Genomic DNA, 14,942 nt, shown 5'->3' on the forward strand with positions numbered 1-14,942 from the left:
AATAATAACCTGCATAAGCTTTTAATAGAGTTCAGCTTCCTTGAACTCAGTGTCCACAGGCCAGCTATCTCTACCTTCTAATATTTTTAATGAATATCCAGGATTCTTTACATGTGTCTTATTATTCCATTGACTATTAGTTTCAGGAGCACAGGGTTATCTTGTGGTCCAGTATTCCAGGGCAGTGGAAGATAGGGAATAGAAGATGGAAAAAATATCATTTACTTCTGTAACTGTATTATTGAAGCACTTGAAGTATTTTATGTTTCTCCTTGTATTAGTGACACATTGTGAGACAAAATTGATTTGCAGGTACTTTATTAGGGACCAAATATAACATGAAACTTAGAACCACAGATTTTGCTCACAGAGGTGTTTATGGTTTCTGATGTCTCATAAAATTGTATGATGTTAAATTTTTCCTTCTGTTACTTCTTTTGTTTTGTTTTTTTTTTCCCCCAGAAGAAATCATTGTAGGTGTGGTGTCTTGGAAGTATGGAATCAATCTCTATGATGGGAAGTCCTAAAAGCCTCAATGAGACTTTTCTACCAAATGTTGCCAATGGCATCAAGGATGCCAGTAAGATCACAATAGGCATCATTGGAAGCGGAGACTTTGCTAAGTCATTGACAATTAGACTTATCAGATGTGGGTACCACATAGTTGTAGGAAGCAGAAACCCTAAACTTGCAGCTGAGTTCTTTCCCCATGTGGTTGACGTCACTCACCATGAAGATGCAGTAGCAAAAACAAACATCATTTTTGTAGCCATACACAGAGAACATTACGCCTCTTTGTGGGACCTCAAACATTTACTTGCTGGTAAAATTCTGATTGATGTCAGCAATAATACAAGAGTAGACCAATATCCGGACTCCAATGCAGAATATTTGGCATCACTTTTCCCAGATTCCCTGATTGTCAAAGGATTCAATGTTGTTTCAGCTTGGTCACTGCAGTTAGGACCAAAGGATGCCAGCAGACAGGTAAATGTTATATTTGTATTAATGTTGCTTCTTTATAAGATGAAAATGACAGGAACTTTATGAAAGCAGCCAGAACTCATGGGATTTATCCTGCCTGACTTAGCATACCTGAAATGCTGAGCTTTTAGTTTAAGTTTTATTGGCTACTAAAACGTTCAGAGTCTAGTTCATTCCACTGTAAGATATATAGAGTAAGTGGTCCAAATTGTTTCCTGGGATGTCTGTTTATCTTTAAAGATTGCAGAGGAATGTAGATACTAGTTTAGACTAGGCAGTTGACCTTTAGATGACTACAGACAGAGAAGAGGATTTGGGTCTTAGTATCATCTGTAGGAAATATATTAGTTTTTATCCTTATGCTTTGTGCAACAATAGAGGCACCCTTTCCCAGAGTATTGTAGTTTTAGTATTAATTTACATGGATGAGCTATTGAAAGAGATGCACAGAAAGGTGGGGTCCTGATCAAAGGGCTTAGGAGTCAGCCATGCATTCAACATAACAGCAAAGTGGATGAAAGAATTTATCTAGCTTTTAGAATGTCCCAAGATCATAAAAATGGGGAAACAGAAGGAGGCACATATGTTTCTAAGTGATAATTCATTTGATCCAGGACTACTTGGGAACATCATGTTCAAATTCCTTCTCAGTATGTTCCCCAAATCCATCCTGCATATAGAAAAGGCAGCTTTATGTTTTTCATACTTTGCTGAAGTGATAGAAAGGATTTAAGTCTATGCAAGAACCCAGTCCTTCACAGCTTTATTGACTTCGAGAAACGCATGAGAAACGACTGGTATAACATGACTGCTGGAGACTAAACTGAGTTTTCTGGCATTTCAGGTAGATTTTTAAAAGGAATGCAACTGATATAGAATTAGCATAATTTAAAAAACATCCTCTTTCAGAATAGCACTGCACTATAAGTAATTAACTTCTGTCAAAAGGGATCATGTTTGCTCTAATGCTGATGGTCAGCAAACAGCGTTGGGCAAACTATAGCCCACCGTAAATTTTAAAGGAACTTTAAAGTACTTTGTAAAAGTGCATTTCTTTCACTATGTGATAAACTGGTCTTTACAAGGAGTTGGTATTTGGCTGCTAGTTTCTGTCTTTTCTGTGAAATTAAGCTAAAATTGTTATACATGGAGAGAATACACAGTTCTCTGCTTTGCATTCTGTTTACGGTACAGCTGTTCTGGGGTCATCATTCAAGATTCCTGTGTTTTTGAGATACTTGTGATCTTCTGAAATGCCTTTAGCTATTGTTTTGAGTTCAGTACAGTCCTGTAGACATCTGGAGGGAAGTGGAGGGTGGGGTTCAATTTGAAGATTACCAGGGCATCCCACAGTTGAGAAAAAGCCGATTTCATTTTGGTTACTTTGTTGCTAAATCAGTGTGCATATTTTCACTTCAGGTAGTTTCATTCTCATCTTGGTGATATAAACTGAGATAACAGTGTACAGTTCAGCAGTAGTGCTGTTCTTTTGACCTGGAGGCCCTTAAGGTTCTTTTGTGGTTTGGGTGGGTTTTTTCGCTTTGAGTCTCTCTCTGACAACAGACAATTCACTTGACTTTCCCAACAGGTCTATATATGCAGTAACAATGTTCAGGCTCGCCATCAAGTTATTGAGCTTGCTCGCCAGCTCAGTTTTATTCCTATTGATTTGGGGGCATTGTCATCTTCAAGAGAGATTGAAAATTTACCTCTGCGACTGTTCACACTGTGGAAGGGGCCTGTAGTGATTGCCATTAGCCTGGCAACGTTTTTCTTCGTCTATTCCTTCGTCAGAGACGTAATTCATCCATATGTGAAAAATCAGCAGAGTGACTTTTACAAGATCCCCATTGAGATTGTGAACAAGACCCTGCCAATTGTTGCTATCACTCTGCTTTCTCTAGTGTATTTACCAGGACTTATTGCAGCTGCTTATCAGCTTTACTATGGTACTAAGTATAGGCGATTTCCACCTTGGCTGGACAACTGGCTCCAGTGTCGAAAGCAGCTCGGCCTGCTCAGTTTTTTCTTTGCAACAGTGCATGTGGCATACAGCCTCTGCTTACCTATGAGGAGATCGGAGCGATACTTGTTCCTCAATATGGCATACCAACAGGTAAGACAATATTTCGTTTAGTGAGCCAAAAATGCCTTGGCTGTGTACATACAGCTCATGAATACAATACACATGTTTTCTTAATCTGTTCCACTGTTTTTAGTGGAGAATTTTATGGGTTATCTTATGCATAGCTAGTGCTCTCATGCATCAAGTTGCAATCGAGTTTGTGTGGTAACGGAAATCAAGGATGTGTCCTAGTTAAGCCCCAGTAGTAATATACACAAGGAGAATGTAGGATAGACAGGATAAGAGGAACAGCAGCAAACTTCTGAGGTATGTTCTTCTGAGGTACGTTCTTTATGTATACACAACATATAGGGGAAGCGTGTATACCATAAGTGCATTTACAAGTGTGAAAAGTATAAGGGTAGATAATACAATAATGCTTACAGATACATCTGTGTTTACAAAATAAAAATGCTGTTACTTTGTGACATTTTTGGACCAGTGGTAAAAATATTTTATTCATTAAAAATTATGTGAACATCATCTATTACAGGCAATAGAGATTGACTCACAGTTCCCAGGAGCAATTGGTCTTGCATAACCCTGAAACAATCTCTGGTAAATGTGTCATCCTTTAGAAGAGGGTCTGATGCTTCTGTTTGTCACTGAGGTAGCTTATTGTCACTTCAAAAGTAGCAGAAAAGCAGCATTGCCAGGAAAGCAACATTGCCATTCAGCACATAAAATCTGCAGGAAATAGCTGTGGTGGAACAGAAAGAAAAGCAAACTAAGGAAATAAAAAAAAAAAAATAGAACAAATTAGTAGGTCCACAAATTCTAAAAGGGCTATCATGAAAAAGTGAACTGAAAAGAAAGACAGGAAGAGCAAAACTGTTAAAAGGCAGCAAGAAACTGTAATTGTTCACACTTAGTATTAGTAAAGGACCCACTGATACTTTTACTAAGAAATTATCTTGGTTTTAATAATATTGTAAAATTCTCACTTGCTAATATTCATGGTCAGCCTCTTTAAAGCCATGCCATATCACAATAGTTCACCTGAAAGTGGAAAACTAGTTAAATATCCAAGCCTCTTAATTGTTCAGGACCTGAGTTATTTCCTTTTTTCTGGTAAAGCTCTCCAATGAGAACAATCTTGGATGTATCTGATGTCAACAGTGAAATAGGCAAAGTAACTTGGACTTAGCATAGGGAGCTGAAGCAAAGCCAGGAAATGATGCTAAACTATTTCTAAATGCTACAAACTAAAAACAAATTGCCGGTTTACCCTATTTATGTTACAGAATTTAAGTTTCCAGGGTCTGAAGAACACAGCTGCTTTTCTACAGTATATAGGAATACACAGATTTATCTGGTTTAATAACATAATTTTTATAAATAGCATATAATGTTAAATTTTCTTTTAACGACTCATTTAACAAGACCCAATACTAGTGGCAAGGAAATAGTTGTATTTCTCCAAGACATGAGGAAACCTCTAAAATATTTGACCACATTTTATGGTTGTCATATGACTGTAGACTTTTACTCAGCAAAATAACTTTCATGATATTTTTATATTCTGTAGAATAAAGTGCTTCCTTTCTGCCCTTTCATCAGGTTCATGCAAATGTTGAAAATTCTTGGAATGAGGAAGAAGTGTGGAGAATTGAAATGTATATCTCCTTTGGAATAATGAGTCTTGGATTGCTTTCTTTGCTGGCAGTAACTTCCATCCCTTCAGTAAACAGTGCCTTAAACTGGAGGGAGTTCAGTTTCATTCAGGTAGGTTACTTTTTAAATAAGGGGGGTTTGTTGTTAACAGTTCCTTGATGATGATGATGATGAACAAAAGCACTTTGCAACATGATGAGAGCTTATTTTTCTCCTGTCTCTGGTAAGTTAATAAAAACAACATATCCTTACTCAGCAGATACATTACCATGAAAGTAATTAAGCATTTCATGAGTATTAGAATTGGAATTTGCATTTCACACTTCTTGGTCTTAAATAACCACATAGCTAAGACCAAATGAGCACTAATCTATTCATTTTCCCTCGTTAGAATTTCTTGATGAATTCAGATTAGATAAATTTGGCCAAACTCTCTAAAGGCAATGATCCTAATGAGATGCTACTATATGTAGGTGGACACAACTGTTAAAACTGAAGACTTCATTTGTCCTGCAGGATTTTAATTGCACAGGCCTTGACAGCCGTGGTGTCACTCATTCAATTTTGCTTCCCCTCCACTGTGTGCAAATTAATACAGCTCTCAACTGTGTTATTCCTATTAGCTGAAAATACCCACTAGCTTTGTTTATTAAAACAGAGGCTTTTCCAGATCCTGGCATGTCTTCTGCTGCCCTCCTTCCTTAGATAAATACCTATAGCAGGCAGACCTAATCAGCACAAAATACTGAGAAATACAAGCTTTAATAAACAGCCTAATGTTTGCTTCCAAACAAAATTGATATCAGTTTTAGGTAGCAGTCAACGATAAGAAATCTTATTAGGATTCAGTCTTGTGATAGATTTCACAAATGTGTACAAACAGTTTTGGGGTTTGTCATTTTGTTCTCTGACTTTGGAGAGAGTAATCTGCAGTCTTTTTTCTGATTAACTTTTTCTCAGCACAACCACTGTAATAATGTTACCTAATTCTTAGACCTGTCACTGTACAAATCCCAACTTTCAGAATACAGGCATTGACTTTACTGTTCAGGGCTTGAGTTATGCTTCATAATTTACATTTTAAAGGGAGTGATGAGGAACACTTCTTTGGATGTAGCTGTCAGAAGTCTTCTGTCTGTAATGTCTTCCCTTCCACTGGGGTTTCTGTTGGTGGAACACTCTGGGTGGGTGTACAAAAAGTTGGCCAAAAAATTTTTCAAATTGGAGTTCCCCTGACAGAACTGTTTATTCATGCCCATATTTCTGAGCCTTCAGAGGAAGCCAATACCCATTTTTTATTGTTACAACATCCCTGCTATCCAGACTTCTCTGTGCAGGGGAACAATAGTACTGCTTTTGGATGATGTAAATCAGTGCAAAAGATAAAAACATGTATTCACTTGTGACTGAGGTGATGTCTTTAAACAGTAATGACTTCCAGCCACAAACCCAGCAGTCGGGTCTTATTTTTCCTTACTCATATTTTCAAATTTCCAGCTTGCGTGTCTGATTCAAAACCCACACAAAAATCACATTGTGATGTGTCTACAGGGGCATTTTTCATTGTGTCATATTTACTGCAGTTATTTCCACTGTAAATAAAGTCAAAATAGTTCCAAATTTAAATAATTATGAACTTTAATAAATCGTCTGTTTCAGGAATTTGATTTGGAACAGGTTCTTTGCTCTAGAGGTTACAGTTGATACTGCATTACATGCTGAAAAGAACTGGTATTGGTAATTAATTATGATCATTTGCAATTTTTTCTTACAAAAAATACTGAACTACTGACAGTTAATAACCAGTAAATGTATTTTATTTTGTAATTGATTACTTCTCGGGATGTAAGTAAGTTGTTCTTTATTTAGATACTTGTCCTTCAAAACAGTCCTTTTGCTTTATTCAATCATAAAACAGACTTTCAGTGATCCCTCACTAAAGTAAAAGGAGGCTCCATTTCTGTACAAGCTTCATTGCACCCACTATGCAAGGCGGACAGATAAAACATCATAATACTTAGTGCCTTTTATATTTTTCTTCTACTGAAGTGCAATATGATGAAGTGAATTTGAACTTAATTTCCTCCATCTCAAACAGTGGAACTATTAGCCCATCATCTCAGTGCTGCTTTTTTTTAGCTGGGAAAAGCAGTTTATCTCTAGCTTTAGTCCTGAATCTCAGATGATTTGCTACAATAATTGCTGAACTTGTTTTGCATCTGACAGATGAAGAATCAGACAGCCAGCACGCTTAGTTTCTTACCTCAGCACTTCCCACCACGGACAACATACTATTGCTTGCTCATCTTGGTAAATACAGTTTCATCAAAATAAGGGTCTGGCCTCTTCTAAAAAGTTTTACTGCTATGACTTACTCAGTCTTGAGTCCTACTAAGAAAATCTGAGTTTAAGATTAACAAATTATTAACATATACAGTATAGACTATTTTCTAGCCTTGTTCCAGTAGTACAAGCCCTGAGAAGTATCTCCCCTACCTACAGTGGTTCCAACAGATCTTCAAACAGTCTGCCTAATACCGTAGGCATACCAGTTGTGAATGTTTTTGCCCAGAAATCACTGGTGTCTTTGATATCCCCAATTGTTTTGGAGATGCCTCCATCTTACCCAGCCTAGTTTCACAACACAGGTGTTAGCGCCGAAAAATACCTTAATTATGGGAAAAGGACTTTGAGAGGAGAAGCAGTGCAGGCTCCACTCATTCCCTCAGAGTATGAATATGAATGGAGATGTGAGAAAGTTGAATAGTGCTGCAAAAGAAAGTTACTGTGTCAGCCCTACCAGGAGCTAAAAGACTAGCAGAAAACTTGGAGTTGCTGGAGTACAGAGATGACCACTGCACAAAACAAATATCTAATTACTTCATCATGATTCAGAAAGAAATGCTCATGACATCCAAATGAAGAAGCCACAGAATGACAGTGATGAGGAGTTTTCTTGGTAGATGATCCTATGTGATGAATATTTCACATGCAACTTTGCAGGCATCTTAAAATGTCCTGCAGTTGGAGCTTACTGAACAAAGAAGTGGGGAAGAAGCTGGGGATGATAAAGTAATGCATCAATTTTCTTAAACACCACTGCAGTACTCTTCTTTTTATCTTCTAAACATATTTGCATAAGGAACAAAGGTAGACATGGGCAAGAAATAAAAAACAATTCATATTTTATCAGAGCAAGCAGAATAACTAGCCTAAACAAACACACTGAAAACAGAAAAAGACATTTATTGAAAGCAGTGCTTGAACGTTCACATGAAATACATGGAAATAGAGAACACTGTCTGCAAGCAGTGCTGCACCAGGTCCTTCAGTCTTCTGAAGGAATTTAAACTGTAAATATATAATGTAAGCATAACTAATGACTGCTTTTGTTTTCCAGCCTAACAGTTCAAGTCCAAAATACATCACTCAAAGTGGTGATGGACAGAGCAGACTGGCTTTGAAAGCTAAGCTTTAGGTTTCTTAGTAAAAATCAGTGCAAATCTGCCATTTGTGTAGTCGGAAGCTGATCTTTTTGTAGACGTTCCTTTTGTCTGCTAACACAATCCTACAGTTCTTTGGAGACTAAAACTTTTCTTTATTAATTAAAAGTATTATTAAAACCTTTCTTGTGCACACACATTGAGGAAGGGCTGTCCTGCCTTGGTTTTGCCACAACAATAGAATACTTTTCCCCAAGAGGAAAGAAGGATGAGGCCTGATTATTTAGCAATTTTATGGGTAAAATGGTGTCGTGGTTCAAACCCAGCCGGCAACTTGGAACCACGCAGCTGCTCGCTCACTCCCTCCCTCTTCTTTCCTCCCCTCCGCTCCCGGAGGGATGGGGAGGAGACTCAGAGGAATGTAACTCCCACAGGTTGAGATAAGAGCAGTTCAGTAACTAAGGTATAATACAAACCACTACTGCTACCAATAATAATGGCAAGGGAAATAACAAGGGGAGAGGACACAACCGCTCACCACCCACCGACCGATACCCAGCCCGACTCGAGCAGCGATCTGGGCCTTCCATGTAACTCACCCCAGTTTATATACTCAACATGAGATGCTGTGGTATGGAATACCCCTTTGGCCAGTTTTGGTCAGGTGTCCTGTCTCTACTTCCTCCTGGGTTCCCCTCCTCCCTGGCAGAGCATGAGACTGAGAAAGTCCTTGGTCAGAGTAAACATTACTTAGCAACAACTAAAAACATCGGTGTTACTAGCGTTGTTCCCAGACTGAAAGTCAAAAACACTGCACTGCACCAGCTACTAAGAAGGAGAAAAAATGACTGCTGTAGCTGAACCCAGGACAAATTGTCAGAGTTGCTATAGCCTGTTTATAATTTTAGCAATATCCTGTTACTGGGTGAATCTGAAGTATGCCTTGCATAAATGTAGGCTTTGGAAAATACTTTTTGTATATATAAATTGCTTGGAACTACTCGACCATTGTGAAAGTAGAAACTCATGAAGCAGATTTGTCCCACAGCAGATTGTGTCTTTATATGTGTGCATCTTCCTGATAACATTTTAGGATTTTCCTCCTGCATCTTTTCTCTATGTTTTTCTCTTTTTTATTTTTCCCCCTAAAACAATGTCAGTTTGCCCAGTTTATCAGTGGCTTTGGCTGGTAATCCCCCACATTGGCTAAAACCCTGACTTTGATCAGGAAGGAGAAGAGAAAAAAAAAAAAAAAAGAGCAGGGAAGACTTGGATAAAAGCTAAAAGATAGGGAAGTCCACAGGAAATGTGCTAATCTAATTCACTTCCAGGAAACAGTATTATGGAAAATAGAGAAGCAAAGCAACCAAAGATGCTCTTCCCCTTTTCCCAGCAGCCTAGACAAAGGGTTCCCAGGACTTAAAACTATTGCTACTCACTCACCAATGTAAATTTACCAGTGAAGGAAAAGTATCCCTTCTTGCTGCTTTCAGAAGTTCTCTGCTCTTAAATAAGTTAGCATCTTGTGCCTCTCCTCACCACCCTTTGGTAACATCAGTGTGAGTGATCTTCCAGCACTTGTAGACATACTCATCCCTTTCTTCTGTGCCTTAAGAAGCCAGGAAAGGAGGACAGAAATGCAATATGTGTACTCCATCTGAAGCACAGCTACAATTCAGGAAATCTGTTGTATTTAATCCCTGTATTCCTTCCTCCACATTGTCCAATCATAAACTAGTGCAGAAGAAAATTACATTGCATGCCTGAATGACAGCAGCTTCCTCACCTTCCTAGTATTAAACAGGTTGCTTTCTAGCAACTAATAACTCCCACAGGAGAATCATAACTTACTTCTCAATAATTGAAATATCTGTCTATTTAGCAACTGTAGGGGTGATCAACTTTGGAATATGGCATTCTGACACTACTGCTGGCCAAGATCCAGTGCTACCAACTGATGTTATTTTTACTGTCCAGCTGCCCAACAGTGCCTTTTCCAGTAGCAGCTGATGTCTTTTGCTGATGATGAAGCAAGGCTGCTTCAGTCCCTTCTGAGTTTCCTCATTTTACTACTTGTGCAGCCATTGCTGTAGTGTTTGAACATTTGCAGATACAGAAAAATCAAGTCTCCAGTGGCATTTTACCTAAGTAGCAAACACAGCCAGACTTGCTTGGACTTCTGGAAAACTCATTGTCAGTAGTTGCAAACTGGGATAAATCTCTTAATGGAGCTTTCTAGTGAAGATCTGCCCTGACTAAACAAATGAAATACTTCAGAATGCTAAGTTGTGTGGAGGACATCCTCTTTCTAGCTAAGTGGTGCTATTACCGTCAAAAGTACAGCACAGAAATACAGCAGTTAAGGGCCTGGTAGAAGAAACTGCTATCAGTAGCTGACAGAAGCTCCACTAAGAATGTCTTTGTTGTCAGATTTTTAGATGAGTGGTTGAAATGGTCCAGTATATACTAGCACATGCCCTATCAACACTTCAAAGAAGAGTATGGAAACTTTCCACACGGAAAAAAATGAACTTAATAGGGGTGCATCATATGTTTTTCTTTTCCTTGTGCTGTTAGTTCAAAATGTACTGATGTAACTCTTAGCTTCCATTTTGACCATTAGATAGAAAGACTATATAAATGTCTTAAAACTGTAGTTTGCGTATGGAAATCAAATAAGCTTTTTTTTTTTTAATTATTATTATTTTGGGAAGAGCCTGTATAACATTTCCCTCCTGTTTCTTTTTCAAGAATTGTTATGTTCTCACCAGCAAGCCTGACAAGGAAGTGAGAGATATGATTCAGTTGTGCCCTCTTCCCTGCTGGCAGTGATACAACAGCAATGAATTTAAGACAGTAATACCAGCAAAAATCTGCAATAACATATTCAAGTGTCAAGTTTTATAGTATTGTTTGCTGTCCAAATTTCTTAGCATAAGTTCCGTTTAGATGCTGCATATGCCATTTTCATATCCGCAAGTGGTTGTCTGATTGTTCAGTTTCTTACGGAACATTTGAGGAGCAAATTGTTCTGTTTAAGAAAAGGGTGCAGCATACCTAAAACGTACCAACACGGCTTTGAAAACATTGGCAAAAAAGTGCATAAGTATTGGCAAGTTAAAAAACAAGTTAACAAACCTCTTAAAAGCCTCTTAAAAAACAAGTTAAAAACCCTCTAAAAATCAACAAAAGTATTTTCGTTTTCATACCATTACATCCGTGAATCCTTGCAAGTAGTATTAGCTCAGGCATTCTTCTCTCCCTACAAACTGGTTCATCTTGAAGTAGAAAGAATTAAGTCTTTCAGTAACTATAATAGGCCCTTAGGATGCATTTTAATTTGCCTCTCTGTGTGCTGGAATGAAACCAAGCCTTGATAGCCACCTACCTTTCTTAATATTCATTGTGCTTCAGTAATTTTCTACAAATGTTTTCTGACCAAGTTGTTACATCAGTTTTGGCCAAAAAGAGTTTTTCTTCATTTGATCACCATCAGAATTCAAAGCACAGTAGTCTTTTTTTTTTACCATGGTTTGGAAAAGTCAATGTTAATACATTAACTCAAGCCTGCAGAGCAGCGCACCTACAGAGTTCTTAAAATGGCAGATTGACAGAAATGGTGAATGACTCCTATTAACTGCCTTCTGTGGCATGCTCTGGATTATATGATAAGAGGTCCTTTGCAGGGTGCTGTGGGAACCTTCTACTTGACATTCCATCAGGCACTAACTGTTTATGATAAACTGCATCATTTCATTGTGCCGTATGCCTGTCAGGCAGTCCAGGTATTCCCATTAACCAACAGGCAACAGCTGATGGCAAGAGGTGAGGATAGTTTATGCAAACTTCAGGCAAATGGATGTAGGCCATTGTGAGGAAGAAGCAAACAGCACCTCTCAGTGATAAAAATCTGGAGTGTTAGGCTCAGATTTCTTCCAGGACAATTGCATTGTTCCATAATCACAAATCTTGGAAGTGATCTACCCTCACAGTTAAGAAACAGGGAACTTTAGTTCCAGTAACTTCACTGGGATTGTTCCTTATTCACATACATATCCTGAGGTTGACTTCCGTTACTTAGAATTTGGGCAAACATCTTCATTTCAACTTCGACTAAGGCCTACAGATGCTAGCAGAGATACGTTGAAAACCCATAGTTTTCAGAACGTGTGAACTTTAAACTGCATACTGCCCATTTAAAACAGCATATAGGTAAGAGATTTTAACACAATGTCTAATAGAAGTGTTAAAATAATGGGTTAGAGCTGCCAGGACCAAGTACTATTATCTCTTCTTTTCCTCTGTTTTCTTTTATCAAAGTCCACACTTGGATACGTCGCTCTGCTCATAAGTACTTTCCATGTACTGATTTATGGATGGAAAAGAGCTTTTGAAGAAGAATATTACAGATTTTATACACCACCAAATTTTATTCTTGCCCTTGTTCTGCCTTCCATTGTAATTCTAGGTAAGATCATTTTACTTTTGCCTTGTGTAAGTAGAAAACTGAGGAGAATTCGAAGAGGATGGGAGAAAAGCCATGTTATAGAAGAAGCAAGTGGGTCTGCTCCCCATCTCTCCCCAGAAAGGATAACTGTGATGTGATGATAAATCATTATCTGTTAGCACTGTTGAAGATGTTTGGGTTTGGAGGTTTTTTGTCATAAACTTGTATTTGTAGGAGTTGAGTTAAAGTATGAGTAAAGTTGCTGTGGACTTGCTTGGTGTACCATACAAACTCTCAACCAAGCTATGAGAAATCTATAGCTAGAAGACTACTACTTCAGATAGCTACAAAAGTATTTTTGTTTTAAGTTACAGAGGACAGATTATTATGAAATCAGAATTTTTAATGTTCCTTTGCACAGTTCTGTCACAACAGTATTTTGTTATAACCATGCTTTCCAGATATTTGACTTAGAGCGTATGTGTCAGAGTGCTGTTTATTAATATGACATTTTCTGGGCAGTGTTTATTTTATTAAAACCACACTCCTGGGTTAGTGAGTTCAGGATATAGACTAATAGAGTTAATAATTTAGGAAATAATCAGGTTTTGAAACAAGTTAAATTAATTTGTAATGATGTATTGCACATGTACGGTATATATCTATTTGTGTGTGGTTTTATGCCATTCCATGATTTGAATATGCAAAACCAGTTTCAATTATGGTGTAATTGTACATCTTATAAGCAAATAGTATTGTACTAACAGGGTTGGTTTTTCCAAAGTATTACATAGGATTTTAGACCTTTGGTATCTATTTATTTCCATATATCATATAATGAAAATTCAAAATAGTGCTATGTATGCATAGAAATACTTGCCAATATGTGTGCAAGCAACTAATTTTTTGATCTTAGAGTTATTTCAAAAATCTGGAAACATTTTAAAATGTTAAAAAAAAGCTGAGAAATCTGCAACAATAAAAATCCATTTTCACTGTGAAACTTCCAATACGTTGGTACAACAGGGAAGCATCACAATATTCATGTTCTATATGTTTTTACACTGTAGTTTCAGTTATTATATATTAATTTCCCAGAGTCTGTCTTAAATTCTTAATATCTGTTTGTGCAAATCCAATCTTCTATTTTTATATAAAAGCCTTACTTTTACAGGTGTCTCTGGGATATGCCTGAATTTTTGAGAAAAAAATTATTATTCTTATACTTAAAAATGAAATTATCTCTAAAACTCATCATTTGCATTTCCTGTGAGATTCAGAAGAACGTTCACAATTACTTATTACTACTGCTTTGTCAGGTTCTACTTTCCTCCAACAAAATAGCCAAACTCAACTCATACTTTCAGGCTGCTGCTGCTCAATTAGCAAAACCTCTATTTCAGTGAATCAGAATGTGGATTTGGTCCTAATTTTTTTTACTTGTATGAAATATTTTTCTTATCTATATTTGCACTGTCTAGGATCTCTGACTTTCTTAGCTGAACCTTCACTTTTTATTTATTACTTTGCAAGAATTTGTCATCAGTATGATACATCAGAAATATACAGTACTTAAGCTTGAATTTATCCTTAAAAATCACTAGTCCTCTAAATCTCACTGTCTCTGTAATGAAACCAACAGCTCCACAGAACAAGAAGAATCTAGAATCAAGCTTTGCTTCCAGTTACACCAGCCTAAATCTAAACAGATCATGCCGTTCTGAATTAAAAAAATCTACAAGAATTTTATTTTTGTTGTAGTATTCATATTCCCCAAACTTACACATTGAGTCTGGGATTGGTGCAAATCAAAAGATAAGTGACAGTTACAACTCCTAACTTATTTTGCCTGTAGGTAAATACACGTCAATACAGAAAGCTGTACATTTCTTGAAAGGCTTGCAGAATTATATGTAACTGAATTTCCTGGCCTGTTTCCTATTCCGTTATTGCAAAGGGAAACCACATATAGCTTAAGCATTTGTGCTTCAATTCTTTAAATAAGATTAATTTAAAAATCTCAGAGTACACAAAGTAATGGAGAATCGTAATGGGATAAATACTATGCTACATTCTACCCGAGTCCTGTGCCCAAAACCTGATTAAAATCACTAGAATGGGATGGTATAACTAAGAGCAGAATTTCATACCACTGAACAAATTTAGGGCAGAAACCATTGCTGTTGACAATCTGATGGCATTTCAAAATTAAATATGCTGCTATTATTTTGTAGTAACTCTACACTTCTGTAGAATAGGCAATGAACATTGCTGTTCCCTACAATTACCTAATTCATTTGATGAAATAGCGATAATGTTGAAGAACTAA

The 14,942-nt window shown here is 37.2% G+C and overlaps 1 protein-coding gene across 1 annotated transcript; it reads left to right on the plus strand.

The window, feature by feature from the left end:
- The first annotated feature begins 495 nt into the window (after positions 1 to 495).
- Positions 496 to 12,795, plus strand: STEAP2 (STEAP family member 2, metalloreductase). Its single transcript, XM_010010174.1, has 4 exons — positions 496 to 987; positions 2,573 to 3,100; positions 4,670 to 4,834; positions 12,487 to 12,795. Exons 1-4 carry the CDS (start codon positions 496 to 498, stop codon positions 12,769 to 12,771), a joined length of 1,470 nt encoding a protein of 489 aa, XP_010008476.1. The 3' UTR covers positions 12,772 to 12,795.
- Positions 12,796 to 14,942: the final 2,147 nt, after the last annotated feature.

The sequence above is a fragment of the Nestor notabilis genome, unplaced genomic scaffold (genome assembly GCF_000696875.1).
Source record: "Nestor notabilis isolate BGI_N333 unplaced genomic scaffold, ASM69687v1 scaffold33652, whole genome shotgun sequence".
NCBI classification, from domain to species: domain Eukaryota; kingdom Metazoa; phylum Chordata; class Aves; order Psittaciformes; family Psittacidae; genus Nestor; species Nestor notabilis.

What these genes read in the sequence shown, in the direction of transcription:
- STEAP2 (XM_010010174.1), top strand. Translation starts at nt 496, where the DNA reads ATGGAATCAATCTCTATGATGGGAAGTCCTAAAAGCCTCAATGAGACT. An exon ending in TCAATATGGCATACCAACAG is followed by an intron (nt 3,101 to 4,669) that starts GTAAGACAATAT and finishes CCCTTTCATCAG; the next exon opens with GTTCATGCAAATGTTGAAAA. An exon ending in GGGAGTTCAGTTTCATTCAG is followed by an intron (nt 4,835 to 12,486) that starts GTAGGTTACTTT and finishes CTTTTATCAAAG; the next exon opens with TCCACACTTGGATACGTCGC.